At 46.5% G+C, this 14584-nt stretch overlaps 1 protein-coding gene across 1 annotated transcript in view; it reads right to left on the reverse strand.

The window, feature by feature from the left end:
• LOC124613456 (juvenile hormone acid O-methyltransferase-like) overlaps positions 1-12740 on the reverse strand; it is a 126277-nt gene extending 113537 nt beyond the window's left edge. The window contains exon 1 of the mRNA XM_047142160.1: positions 12373-12740. Within this exon, the coding sequence (XP_046998116.1) occupies positions 12373-12740 (368 nt within the window). The remainder of the gene's footprint in view (positions 1-12372) is intronic.
• Between the last annotated feature and the right edge of the window lie 1844 nt (positions 12741-14584).

Here is a 14584-nt window from a genome sequence, read left to right on the forward strand (position 1 = left end):
CGGCACTACGAAATATTTCTATCTCTCGCGGCCACGCGCAAATTGCTCCATTCTAAGTCTTTCCCGCCACTGTGCGTCCGCCGCGCCGTCCAGCACCTGCCGTATCCTGTGCGACTGTCCAGCACTACCCTGTTCCGAACTGCTACGTGTCCTCTCCGGACACGGTGCTCCTCCCCAACCTCCATGCGTATCTCCAAGTAATGAGAGCGCTGTGATTGGCTAGAGCGCTCCCCCATGTCTTCAAGCCAACATGCACTCACAAACAAATTTAAACACATACCGAAGACTGGATTTACGTTTAAATAACTTGAAATTAAATAAATATTCCTACAGCTGGACCATAAACATGTTCCAACACATTAGATACATAAACATATCAAAGGAATAGAACGAAATGTAGGCCAGCAGCCCAGTCTCTGTGCTTTCTAAAACACAGCAAATATTTAACCAATTTCTTCATGAGTAGTATATATCGGATATAAACAAAGACATAGATGAATAAATGTCTTCATAAGCATGCTGCTATCGTTTTTTTCGTGTAACTGGAGTACTTGTGGCCTGACGCGATCGATAGCAATCTGCCACTTTGACCTCCAATAACTTACTATTCAAGTTACATGCCTGTAATTCGTACCAATTTAGGTTCGCACTAATAGCTTTCTAAAGACACGTCGATCGACGAAATGGGATAAAGCATTTAAATTTTGAAAACTCGTTTCTAGGTGTTACTTGTATAATCTACTGTCAGATACTAAATTTTAAACTAGTAAAGATATTGAAAATCTGATTACACCATCAGAATCGTCGTGACAATAGTGGTAATGTACATGTTTCTTTTTGAGTTACCATCATTTATCTGGCTACTAGTAATTTCTGTAAGAACAGAGGAGTTAGAAAACGACTACAGGTCAGTCCCAATTGACGTAAAAGTAGCTAAAAATGCACGTGGAAAACGGATAAAAAGACCATACAGAGGTCCAAAACTAAAAATTAAATGGTCTTCACCATATTGCTTTGGTGAATAAGAAGTAAAACTCAGTCGACAGCCCGTGCGTCATTTGCTAAAAATGGCCGATAAATGAGACGGCAAACCCAAGCGGGAACGTAAACAGTTAAAAATAGGCATTCCATCGGGTAGTGGCGGACAGTTAAAACCTGGGCGCAATGTGTACAAAGAGGTGGGAGGTCTGCTGTGAACACACTACATGATCGCGACAATAAATGAAGCCAGTAGGAGATGAAATATAACCCGCCTTGTCGATTGTTTTAGAACCGTGTAAAAGATGGTGGCACCCTGGAACTCTGCAAGGTGGCACACAGAAGACGCTGGAAAACCATAGCAGTGACAGACTTTTGGACGCTGGAATAGATCGGTCCCAATCTGTGATCTAGGCACCATCAGAAGGGGGTGGGGGGTGGGGGGTATGGGAGGAAAGACATGCTGTGCATACCAGTGAGTGGAGATGGAGATTCGGACAGAGGGAAGAGACATGCCAACTGGCAATCCCACCTGTTGGCAGGCGTTTTGAGGGAGACACCACTTATTGGCAAGGAGCACAGATGGTCAGGGAATTTGCGAATGGCGATTGCATAAGAAACAACAAGTTTACTCTGTCGGATGTGTAGAGCGGGAATCCCTACTTCTGTGAAGAGACTATCAGCAAGACTAGTGCGAAAGGCACCAATAGCCAGATGCACTCAACAATGATGGACTGGGTCAAGGTGTTTTAAAGTGGCAGAAGCTGCTGAGCCACACATGACTACCATAATCTAGTCTGGACAAGACCAGAGCACAGTGAAGGTAAGTGGAACGGTCTGCACCTCAAGATGTGTGGGCCAGGAGGCAGAGAGCATTAAGCTTCCACATACATGTGGTCTTCAGGTGGCGAATGTGAGGCAGCCATGGCAACTTTGTCGTAAGCAAGGCTCAAGAAACGGGACCGTGTTACAACAGAGGAGCTGGTGACCCGAAAGTTCTGGATCTGGGTGTACAGTTGGTAAACGACAAAAATGCGTAACCCGCGTTTTGGAGGGAGAGAACTGGAAGCCATGAGCTGTGGATCACGCAGAGGCCCGTCGGATGGCGCCTTGAGCTGGCGCTCAGCAGATTTTACTGAGTGGGACCTGCAGCAGATGCAAACACCGTCGATGTACAATGCTGGGGTAACCAGAAGCCCAACAGGGGTCACAAGCCCATTGATGGCAATGAGGAAGTGTGGGACACTTAGCACAGAACCCTGTGGGATACCATTCTCCTGAACATGAGGGGCGCTGAGAAGTGCCAACCAAACCAATAAGAGCCAGTAAGGTAAAAACTCGCCGATAAACATCTGAAGGGCACCACAGAAGCCACAGTCATGGAGGGTAACTAAAATGTTATGACGCCAAACCATGTAATACGCCGTATGTCAGACGACCGCGACAAGGTGCTGGCAGTGAGAAAGCCTGTCGGTTGGCTGATTCCAATCTGAGTAAACGATCAGTTGGAGATCGTCCTACCTGGGAGCGACACTGATACAGGACAGAAGGACCCAAGATTCGAGTACCCAACATAGTGTGAAGCTGACCATCCTTTCGAGCGGTTCACAAAGTACATTCGTCAGGCTCATTTGGCAGTAGCTGTCGAGAGACGTTGGTTTTTTCCGGGCTTAAGGACGGGGATAACTATACTGTCTTGCCATTGTGACGGAAAAGCACCCATGCGCCAAATGTGGTTGAAGACCTCGAACTGCTGTTGCCACTGGGTAACGTCGAACTGCTGGATCACGTGGTTGTGCCAAAATTCTTATTATCAAACCAAGTTGTCTTAAAGTAGAAAGAGCAACAAACTTCTTCAAATCACATTCAAAATTATCAACTAATCCTGGCCTAGGGCTGTCTCTCGTGAGGAGCTAAGAGCCTGCACCAATTCCCATTCAGTGAAGGGTGCATTACAGGGCAGGATGAATTAGAAGGGGGTCTGTTCAACTGTTTCTGCTGGAGAAAGGTAGTAGGGTAGGAAGAGGACGACGATGCCATCGCAATGTGTCACGAGGTGTTCTGCGAGGACCAGTCGATCAGTGCACAGACCCTGGGCAGTTGACTGTCGCTGGCGGCCCAGAAGGCTACAGAGCCTAGACCAAATCTACAATGAAGATGTATACGTCCCCAGGGAGGAAACAGCGCTCACAGCATTCCTTGTTACTCTACTCAATAAGATAACGAGCTGTAGCACGGAGACAACAGTGAGGAGATTGGTCTGAAGGATTCGCTTAAATTGCTGCAGCATCCGTCAGTGGTCCTGGACAGCGACTACAACATCCTTGGTCCATCACAGTGCCGGTCGACGACTAGGGGGACCTGTGGATATGGCGACAGCAGTGCCAGCAGCATGAAGAATGGTGGCAGAGATGGCTTGCACAACTACAACGGAATTCAAGCGGGAGGTGTCAAACTGCACAGCAGACATATAAAGGCCACCTGGCCCTGCATAGTGCCCAATGTAGGGGCCTGTCTGCCTGGCGGCAGCAGGGGGACGATAGAACCACCAGAAAGTTATCAGTCACAAAAGTCGTCATGGGATGACCAATGTATGGAAGCCACGAGGGCAGGGTAGGAGATTGTGAGATTGTAAGAGAAGGTGCCATGACTGGCACTGAAGTGGGTTGGGGAACCATCATTTAGGGGAGACAAATCGAGGTCCATGAGAAGTTGTTCAATTAGGACACCCCTACCCATTGAAGTGACACTCCCCACAGTGGATGGTGGGCGCTGAAGTCCCCAACGGGGACGGGGAGTTGCTGCATCAAGGCAGACTGTGCAAAGTAAGGAAGTGGCCTACCTGGATGGAGGTGGACATTGCTAATGGTGATTGCTTGAGTCGTTTGCATTCTAACCACTATCGTTTCTAAGTTGGTATGTAGGGGGATATAGTCACTGATGACATTGGAGTGAACTGAAGAGCAGGCCTTATCAGATGCTACCATGCTACCCCAGGCCCAGCATGGTTCCGACAATGCCTGATGACCACTCTCCAAAATTTAGTGGTTATCACTGAAATGCGTTTCTTGAAGAACAAGACAGACTGCAGAATAGGGAACAAGACGTTGCATTTCCCGTAGATTACGATAGTAATCCGTTGCATTTCCATTGGATGACCGTGTGGCGAGAGTACCAAATAGTCAATTAAGCCAAGGAGGTCAGGTCACTGTCAGCAGTCTTCAACTAGGATGGCGTGACGTCCATAAGAAAGATGTCAGACTCAGGTTGTGGGGGCACCTTGTCTTGCGATTTATGTTCTCCTCCTCCTCGTATTTCTGAGGTGGAGGAGAGCAGGACACAGGTGGAGTACAGGCTACTGTAAGATCTGGAACCGGAAGACAGGTGTCCTTGAGGCACACACATGGTGCACCTCTCGGCCGAGTGGTGGTGAGTCATCTGGCCTGAGAGATGCTGGGGAGATGGGTCCCAGGAGGGAATCTGATCGCCAGCAGATGCTGAAGAAGGGGGGGGGGGCACTTCTTCGGACAGGGAGGGGAGTTGCTACCTGACAGGAGGTTGTGTAAACTGCAGGGGAGGGGGAGTCGAGGGACAGGGCTGGGGTAAGGACAAGGGAGGACTAGTAATTGAAGTAACAGAGGCAAAGGATATACTGGAGGGAGTGTGTCAATTTTGGCGAACCTCAGCATAAGACAGGCTATCATTTGCGTTTTATTCTTTGATCTTTTCTCTTTTGTAAAGCCGAGCAATCCGGCGAGGGCGGGGAGTGGCGGTCAGCACAATTGACACACATATGGCTCCACACAGTGGGCTCCCCTGGCCAGTCACCACACAAAGGGTCGACCGAACAGCTTGAAGACGTATGCCCAAATCCCAAGCACCGCATAGGTGGAGGGACATACGGCTTCACATCACATCACATCTGTAGCACATAAACTTTACATTCTCTGGGAGGGTATCTCCCTCGAAAGCCTGAAGAGAGCCGCCAGTATTGGTGCAGTTGTCTTTGCGACCCTTCTGCACACGTCTAACAAAATGAACGTCACGCTGCTCCAGATTAGCCTGGAGTTTGCAACATGAGATCCCTATGAAATATTACTCCCTCATCAATATTCAGAGATTGGTGAAGACTGATAGACACCAGGACATTGCCAAGACAATCAGAGGCAAAAGAAGCTATGATCGACAGGGAGCCCGACCACATCTTACTAACAAGGGAACCTCCCCATCGCACACCCCTCAGATTTAGTTATAAGTTGGCACAGTGGATAGGCATTAAACTGAACACAAATCAATCGAGAAAACAGGAAGAAGTTATGTGGAACTATGAAAAAATAAGCAAAATATACAAAGTTCATGTGTGATGTAGGTAACATTAAGGAGAGCGTAAGCTGAGGAGCTCCGTGGTCCCGTGGTCAGCATGAGCAGCTGCGAAATGAGAGGTCCTTGGTTCAAATCTTCCCTCGAGTGAAAAATTTATTTTCTTTATTTTCGCAAAGTTATGATGTGTCCATTCGTTCATTGACGTCTCTGTTCACTGTAATAAGTTTAGTGTGTGTTTTGCGACCGCACTGCAAAACTGTGCAATTAGTAGACGAAAGGACGTGCCTCTCCAATGGGAATCGAAAACATTTGATCGCAAGGTCACAGGTCAACCGATTCCTCCACAGGAAAACACGTCTGATATTCTATACGACACTGGTGACAATTGTCTGAAAATAAAAAATTAAACTCGAGGGAAGACTTGAACCCAGGACCTCTTGTTCCACAGCTACTCACACTAACCACGGGACCACGGCGTTCCTGAGGTCGCACTTCCCTTTATGTTGCATATCTTGCACATGAACTACTCAGCTTGTATATTTTGCTTATTTTTTCATAGTTCCACACAACTTCTTCCTGTTTTCTCGATAGATCTGTGTTCAGTTTTTCAAGGCCTATCCACTGTGCCAACTTAACTAAATCTGATGGGGGTGCGATGGGGAGGTTCCCTTGTAAGAGACTCCACTTCATCCAACCTTTTCCTCGGTATTTTCCACGGAAAACAACGGCTTTGTGGCGGTGAATGTTTCCCCATCCGTCCTAGTACAGAGAAAGTAATGGGGAAAGGGTTTCATCCGAAGATGGCGAGCCTGGCCCTCTCCCAATGGTGTAGACAGGTCATACAAAGCAGCATTCAAGGATCTTTCACCATTCGAAGAGACGGTCGTTTGAGAATGGCCAGATTTTTGCTGCTTGATACGCTTCATGCACCAAGCATCCGCCTTGATACCACCCACTGACCAGGGCTCTCCCCATGGGCACCACCCAGCCACAGCAAGGGCCATCTGGCACAGCTGCCATTGCTGGGAGTTCCAATGCTCCAAGAAGATGAACAACCACTCGCTGGCATACATGGGGAGAGAACAGCTCAGGTATCAGTGTGATCCTGTCTTGTCAGAGGGCTCAGCAATAGGTGTATCTAACAGCCTCACCACAGCGACTGGCTACATGTGCTGGTGACTTAGCAGGGTCAAGGTGGCTACAATGTGGAAGGAAGAGGACGGTAGGAGAGGAATCCACACTGTAGATGCTAGGAAGGGAGTTCTTTCCCATATGACACACTAAAAACAGGAAATTTTGAAATGGAGGTAAAACCAAAAGTGGGGACCTGAACGCCAAAAAGGATGAAAGAACAGGCAAAAGGAAGAAAATTGCAACCAATACAGGAAACCAGGTGGATAGCCAGGTCGACATAAATCAGAATACGGGAGATGATGAGGTGGCACCGGGGAAGAAGCGAAGTTAAGGAGGGAAGGGGCAGGGTAAAAGAAATGCAGTCAGGGAAATAAGAATTGGCTGCAACAGCTCTGGGCTCAGTGTGCGCCATGCACGAACTCACGAAATAACCGTGGGCCCCGGGGAGGGGAGGGGGGAAAACTACGACTTTGCTGACCTTGTTTGAGTTCGAAACTGCTTTCCGATCGTTTATAGCCTCTGTTTATGTCTACAGCATTAAGAGACTAAACGTTAGGCAGAGAAATATACCTTGTATCACGACCCGACGTCCACAGAACGAAAGACCGCCAGGGGCGCAAATATTGGATAAGTAAGCCTTAACTTTGTTTTTTGTCTTATCTCTTTAGTTGGTGCAGTTGTTTGGTTTGTCGTGGAGCATTTCGTTCTCCGTATTGAGAAGGCTGGACAACGCAGAACGGATAAGCGCTGCAGGTCTATGGATCACCATTTTGGAAAGTGCCGAAGCAGAACGCAACCCCTGTTCATTCCGGCGATGCTTCATTACGCACATTAGCGACATTTGATGCAAATTCCGTGCTTTTTAACTTTTCACTTCGGACGTTGTTGTGAGTAGAGCTCGTTCAAGTTCTGTTTGCAGATGGGGTACTTCACCCTCTGCAGCAGCCACTTCGCACCTTACACACTGCGCATACTTCGTGTTCCGCACGCAGCTTTGACAGTTTACGGTGATGGCGCTGCAGACTTCTGGGTAAGACCTTGTCCGAGGGCGGCGGGCCCACACAGCCGAACTTCGTGAGCCACCCGCAGCCAGCGCATTCACACTCAAACTGAGGTACACTCCGCAATGAATTTAATAACCGTCAATATTTTCACCATCATTTCGAGTCTGTCTGGCCACTACGAACGCCACAGTTGAATTTCATTCGAGGTATGAACGCAATCACTTATCGAGTTGCGGTTTTGAGTCAGTTAAAATTTGAAGGCTTATAGAGCTCTACCTCCCCCATGAACCATGGACCTTGCCGTTGGTGGGGAGGCTTGCGTGCCTCAGCGATACAGATGGCCGTACCGTAGGTGCAACCACAACGGAGGGGTATCTGTTGAGAGGCCAGACAAACATATGGTTCCTGAAGAGGGGCAGCAGCCTTTTCAGTAGTTGCAGGGGCAACAGTCTGAATGATTGACTGATCTGGCCTTGTAACATTAACCAAAACGGCCTTGCTGTGCTGGTACTGCGAACGGCTGAAAGCAAGGGGAAACTTAGGCCGTAATTTTTTCCGAGTGCATGCAGCTTTACTGTATGGTTAAATGATGGCGTCCTCTTGGGTAAAATATTCCGGAGGTAAAATAGTCCCCCATTCGGATCTCCGGGCGGGGACTACTCAAGAGGACGTCGTTATCAGGAGAAAGAAAACTGGCATTCTACTGATCGGAGCGTGGAATGTCAGATCCCTTAATCGGGCAGATGGGTTAGAAAATTCGAAAAGGGAAATGGATAGGTTAAAGTTAGATATAGTGGGAATTAGTGAAGTTCGGTGGCAGGAGGAACAAGACTTTTGGTCAGGTGATTACAGGGTTATAAATACAAAATCAAATAGGGGTAATGCAGGAGTAGGTTTAATAATGAATAAAAAAATAGGAGTGCGGGTTAGCTACTACAAACAGCATAGTGAACGCATTGTTGTGGCCAAGATAGACACAAAGCCCATGCCTACTACAGTAGTACAAGTTTATATGCCAACTAGCTCTGCAGATGATGAAGAAATAGATGAAATGTATGACGAGATAAAAGAAATTATTCAGGTAGTGAAGGGAGACGAAAATTTAATAGTCATGGGTGACTGGAATTAGAGAGTAGGAAAAGGGAGAGAAGGAAACATAGCAGGTGAATATGGACTGGGGGTAAGAAATGAAAGAGGAAGCCGCCTGGTAGAATTTTGCACAGAGCATAACTTAATCATAGCTAACACTTAGTTCAAGAATCATGAAAGAAGGTTGTATACCTGGAAGAATCCTGGAGATACTAAAAGGTATCAGATAGATTATATAATGGTAAGATATTTAAGAACCAGGTTTTAAATTGTAAGACATTTCCAGGGGCAGATGTGGATTCTGATCACAATCTATTGGTTATTAACTGTAGATTGAAACTGCAGAAATTGCAAAAAGGCGGGAATTTAAGGAAATGGGACCTGGATAAACTGAAAGAACCAGAGGTTGTAGAGAGTTTCAGGGAGAGCATAAGGGAACGATTGACAGGAATGGGGAAAGAAATACAGTAGAAGAAGAATGGGTAGCTCTGAGGGATGAAGTAGTGAAGGCAGCAGAGGATGAAGTAGGTAAAAAGACGAGGGCTAATAGAAATCCTTGGGTAACAGAAGAAATATTGAATTTGATTGATGAAAGGAGAAAATATAAAAATGCAGTAAATGAAGCAGGCAAAACGGAATACAAACGTCTCAAAAATGAGATCGACAGGAAGTGCAAAATGGCTAAGCAGGGATGGCTAGAGGACAAATGTAAGGATGTAGAGGTTTATGTCACTAGGGGTAAGATAGATACTGCCTACAGGAAAATTAAAGAGACCTTTGGAGAGAAGAGAACCACATGTATGAATATCAAGAGCTCAGATGGCAACCCAGTTCTAAGCAAAGAAGGGAAGGCAGAAAGATGGAAGCAGTATATAGAGGGTTTATACAAGGGCGATGCACTTTACAACAATATTTTGGAAATGGAAGAGGATGTAGATGAAGATGAAATGGGAGATAAGATACTGCGTGAAGAGTTTGACAGAGCACTGAAAGACCTGAGTCGAAACAAGGCCCAGGGAGTAGACAACATTCTATTAGAACTACTGATGGCCTTGGGAGAGCCAGTCATGACAAAACTCTACCATCTGGTGAGCAAGATGTATGAGACAGGCGAAATACCCTCAGACTTCAAGAAGAATATAATAATTCCAATCCCAAAGAAAGCAGGTGTTGACAGATGTGAAAATTACCGAACTATCAGTTTAATAAGTCACAGATGCAAAATACTAACGCGAATTCTTTACAGACGAATGGAGAAACTGGTAGAAGCGGACCTCGGGGAAGATCAGTTTGGATTCCGTAGGAATGTTTGAACACGTGAGGCAATACTAACCTTACGACTTATCTTAGAATGAAAATTAAGAAAAGGCAAACCAACGTTTCTAGCATTTGTAGATTTAGAGAAAGATTTTGACAATGTTAACTGGAATACTCTTTCAAATTCTGAAGGTGGCAGGGGTAAAATACAGGGAGCGAAAGGCTATTTACAATTTTTACAGAAACCAGATGGCAGTTATAAGAGTCGAGGGACATGAAAGGGAAGCAGTGGTTGGGAATGGAGTGAGACAGGGTTGTAGCCTCTCCCCGATGTTATTCAATCTGTATATTGAGCAAGCAGTAAAGGAAACAAAAGAAAAATTCGGAGTAGGTATTAAAATCCATGGAGAAGAAATAAAAACTTTGAGGATCACCGATGACATTGTAATTCTGTCAGAGACAGCAAAGGACTTGGAAGAGCAGTTGAATAGAATGGACAGTGTCTTGAAAGGAGGATATACGATGAACATCAACAAAAGCAAAACGAGGATAATGGAATGTAGTCAAATTAAATCGGGTGATGCTGAGGGGATTAGATTAGGGAATGAGACACTTCAAGTAGTGAAGGAGTTTTGCTATTTAGGGAGTAAAATAACTGATGATGGTCGAAGTAGAGAGGATATAAAATGTAGACTGGCAATGGCAAGGAAATCGTTTCTGAAGAAGAGAAATTTGTTAACATCGAGTATAGATTTAAGTGTCGGGAAGTCGTTTCTGAAAGTATTTGTATGGAGTGTAGCCACGTATGGAAGTGAAACATGGACGATAACCAGTTTGGACAAGAAGAGAATAGAAGCTTTCGAAATGTGGTGCTACAGAAGAATGCTGAAGATAAGGTGGGTTGATCACGTAACTAATGAGGAGGTATTGAATAGGATTGGGGAGAAGAGAAGTTTGTGGCACAACTTGACTAGAAGAAGGGATCGGTTGGTAGGACATGTTTTGAGGCATCAAGGGATCACAAATTTAGCATTGGAGGGCAGCGTGGAGGGTAAAAATCGTAGAGGCAGACCAAGAGATCAATACACTAAGCAGATTCAGAAGGATGTAGGTTGCAGTAGGTACTGGGAGATGAAGAAGCTTGCACAGGATAGAGTAGCATGGAGAGCTGCATCAAACCAGTCTCAGGACTGAAGACCACCACCACCACCACCACCACCACCACCACAACAACAACAACAACAACATAGAGCTCTACTTACATCACCTGCTTCCCGTTCCTGAACTTTTGTCAGCCGTAAGTCACTTCAGTTTTTTCTTGGCTTATGTTTCTTTTGTTGTATATGGAATAACTTTTACTAAATTACTTGGCAACTTGTGAACGGAATCCACTTGCGCTAATAAACTCAGGAATTTATCGTACCTTCGAAGTCCCTTTCATAGCCAGTCATATCCGTGTACAAGAACGAAGGAAAAAGTGATTACCCTGCCAACTGCTGGGTCGAAAATTAGCGTTCATTAACTCCGCTGCGCACAGTTGAATTAGTACAGTTCACTGGGAGGAGATAACCAGCGTCATTCTCACTGATAGCGAGAAAGATTATTCGAAACCTAACGATAAGGTTTCACAGTCCGTTACGGTGAGTCACTAACACAGTGAACAGTCATCCTCACTCGGCATCCATCCGTTTGGCTTCTGTCCATCTGTCTATTGGAAGAAGCGTATCCAGATGGAACAAGACCTAAGAAAGATACTGAACTCTTGAGTGAACAGGCTACAACAGGAGTTTAGTGGAATACGTTGGCAGCGTAATAGGTCCATCCACTTTACATGAAATTCATTCCACGGAACTAGCAGCATATGGCTACCGTAAACCGCTGGACAGTGTGCCCGTGTGATTACAGACGAACATTCCGGGATGAAGGATTCATCTGAAATTGGAGGTAGGGAACCCTTGGGTCTGGAAATGGTCATTCTCAAAAATACAAGTGATAATTATCAAATTTTGCGTTCGTCTGGTATCGGTAATGAAAGCCAAACAGCCTTTTCTCAAATTTGTTCAGTTCCACATCTTGCTCGAGGTGCCAGATTTACGATTGTTTAAAATGGTGTCGTATCAACTTGTATGCAGGTACATGTCGCACAAAGTTCTGTACTCGTGTAAACGTATTTCACAGGCAGTGAGGATTTTTCACTATCACGAGAATAAGAAAGTGGGGGTTAAATATCAGTCCACGAAACATCGCCTCCCACGCTTTGTCGGGTTACCGTATAGTAGAATTTCAGCAGCTGCGTACATAAATTTATCGCAGTTTGCGACGAATTATTCGGAGGTTTTCGAATTCCAGTAGAACAGATATGCATAATCAATCTGCCTCCGTAAATTTCACTCTGTGTGTCCTGGATTTGGGCACTTCAGTAACACTATTTCCTTATGCTTACAAGCCTTATGCCTACTGCAGACACCACGCACGTAAACCTTTTTTCCCGCTGCAGAGCAGGGTAGGCCTACACTTCGACACTGTCTCAGTGTAGGTGCAACTACGATCTCAGTGCTTAGAAGCTATTGCTCTGAGGGGTGCTTACTTCTGATCCCGTACCGACTGCAAGTAGAAGAAGCTGAAGATCTTCGTGTACGGTACCAGGTTCCATGCCTGAGTCGCTTGGATGTCAGGAGCACCAAAGTCCACGGTAATGTAGCCCACGTTATGGAAAGGAAATCTTGCTACGCACTCAGCAACCATCTCGGGTCGCCCGTCGCCTGCGACGGTGAAAACATCTTGCGGCAGTCGCGGCAACAGGTCGAGACACATGGTCTCTCCAGTGGCACAACCAATAACCAGCACGTTCCTGGACTGCGCGGTCCAGCTCAGACGCGGCCACACCTCATCCAGCAGCGTCTGAACTAGCTGCCTCTCCAGAATGCTGGACTGCTGATGCTGGAGACCTTCCATGACTATCTGAAAACATATCATTTATGACAATAATTCGAACATTTCATTTATATATCTTATGCTCTAGAACCTATATTAATGAGTAATCCTGTGTTTTGAGACACTACGTTTGGTTGGTTTAAAAGAGGGGCGAGGGACCAAACTGCTAGGTCATCGGTCTCTCGTTCCGATTAAAAAACTCCACAAGGGTGGAGTAGAATAATCGAGACACACAAAACATGTGGAAGAAAGGAGAAAACCACTAAAATATACCAAATCTGACAAGAAAACCACACAGACACGTGAGAAACATGTAGAAGAGATCAAAACAAGGGGGCAGATTACCATGGCTGGCTGACAATAAGAATAAAAAGGATAAAAATAAGACAGTCACTCTGCAACACATTAATCCTCCACCCTAAAGCACTAGGGTGGAGGACACGGAGGAACAAAGGAAGTGTGATAAAGATCAAACGATAAAACCCAACCTCACGAATGAAAGGCAAAACTAAAGGTGTTCTTGAGGCATTGTCGCCCATCGTCGAAGGTAGGGTGCTGGGAAAGTTGAAAGTCTGCCTCAGAGTGGCTGAAAGTGGTCAGTCCAGCAAGAGGTGGACGACCATCATTGGTGAGCCACATCGAAACTGAGGTGGGCCCTCTGACTGGAGGAGGTAACCATGTATTAGCCACTGAGGGCCAACGCAGAGCTGGCAGAGTACAACCGATTCCCTGCGAGAGGACGACATAGAAGACTTCCTCACATCCCTAGTCTTCTTAATCACAGTTTGTTGCGCGCACTTATGCCATTCCGTCTCCCAAAGTCTAAAATCCCTGGAGCGCAAGACAGAACACAGGTCAGTTTCGGAGATGCCCATCTCCAGAAGCGGTTTCCGAGTAGCCTGTTTGGCCAGCCTGTCATCAAGTTCGTTGCCTGGGATTCAGACATGACCTGGGGTGCAGAAAAACACCACTGAACGACGGGACCGTTCCAGGGCATAGATGGACTCTTGGAATGACGCCACCAAGGGAAGACGAAGGGGAGCCCTGGTCGATAGCTTGTAGGCTGATCAAGGAGTCAGCACACACAAGAAACGACTCCCAGGGCATGAACGGATGTGTTCAAAAGCACGATGTATGGCCGCCAGCTCTGCAATGAAAACACTGCAGCCATCTGGCAAGGAATGCTGTTCAGTATGTCCTCCATGAATATATGCAAAGCCTACGTGACCATTAGCCATCGAGAGGCTGTAAACCCCTTCATGGCCCCAGTCCAGTACATATCGAGAATGGAGAGACGCAGGGTTAACTGAGTCCATAGGGCCATGCGAAAGGTCCAGAAAAATATGCAGCCATCGAGGTGTACGTGAATGAACTTCGAGGAGAGGTAACAGGAAGGACTCCAGACAGAAGAGACCAGACGCTAACCGCAATCTTAAGCGTAAGCCCTGACCTGGGCCGCCGATGCGGGTGATGAACAGCCGTAGTTGGGGAAAGGAGACGGTAGTTCGGATGCACAGGAGAACAACGTAACTGGTGAGCAGTTGTGCACGCATAACCTGCAATGGAGAGACTCCGGCCTCCACCAGGACACTGTCACCAGACTCGTTCTGAAAGCTCCCGTTGCTAGGCGAACGCCACAGTGGTGCACTGGGTCGAGTGAACAACGCTGAGGGAGCCACCTAAACGGAAACAAGTCTCCCGAAGTCAAGGCGGCGTTGAACTAGGGCTCTGTAGAGCTGCAGCAGCGTAGAGCTATCTGCAACATAGTTGGTGTTGCTCATGCAGTGGAGGGCGTACAGGTGCTGCCAGCACTTCCGCTTAAGCTGATGAAGGTGAGGTAGCGAAGTGAATCGGGTGCCTAAAAT

Source organism: Schistocerca americana, chromosome 4, assembly GCF_021461395.2.
Source record: "Schistocerca americana isolate TAMUIC-IGC-003095 chromosome 4, iqSchAmer2.1, whole genome shotgun sequence".
Taxonomy (NCBI): Eukaryota; Metazoa; Arthropoda; class Insecta; order Orthoptera; family Acrididae; genus Schistocerca; species Schistocerca americana.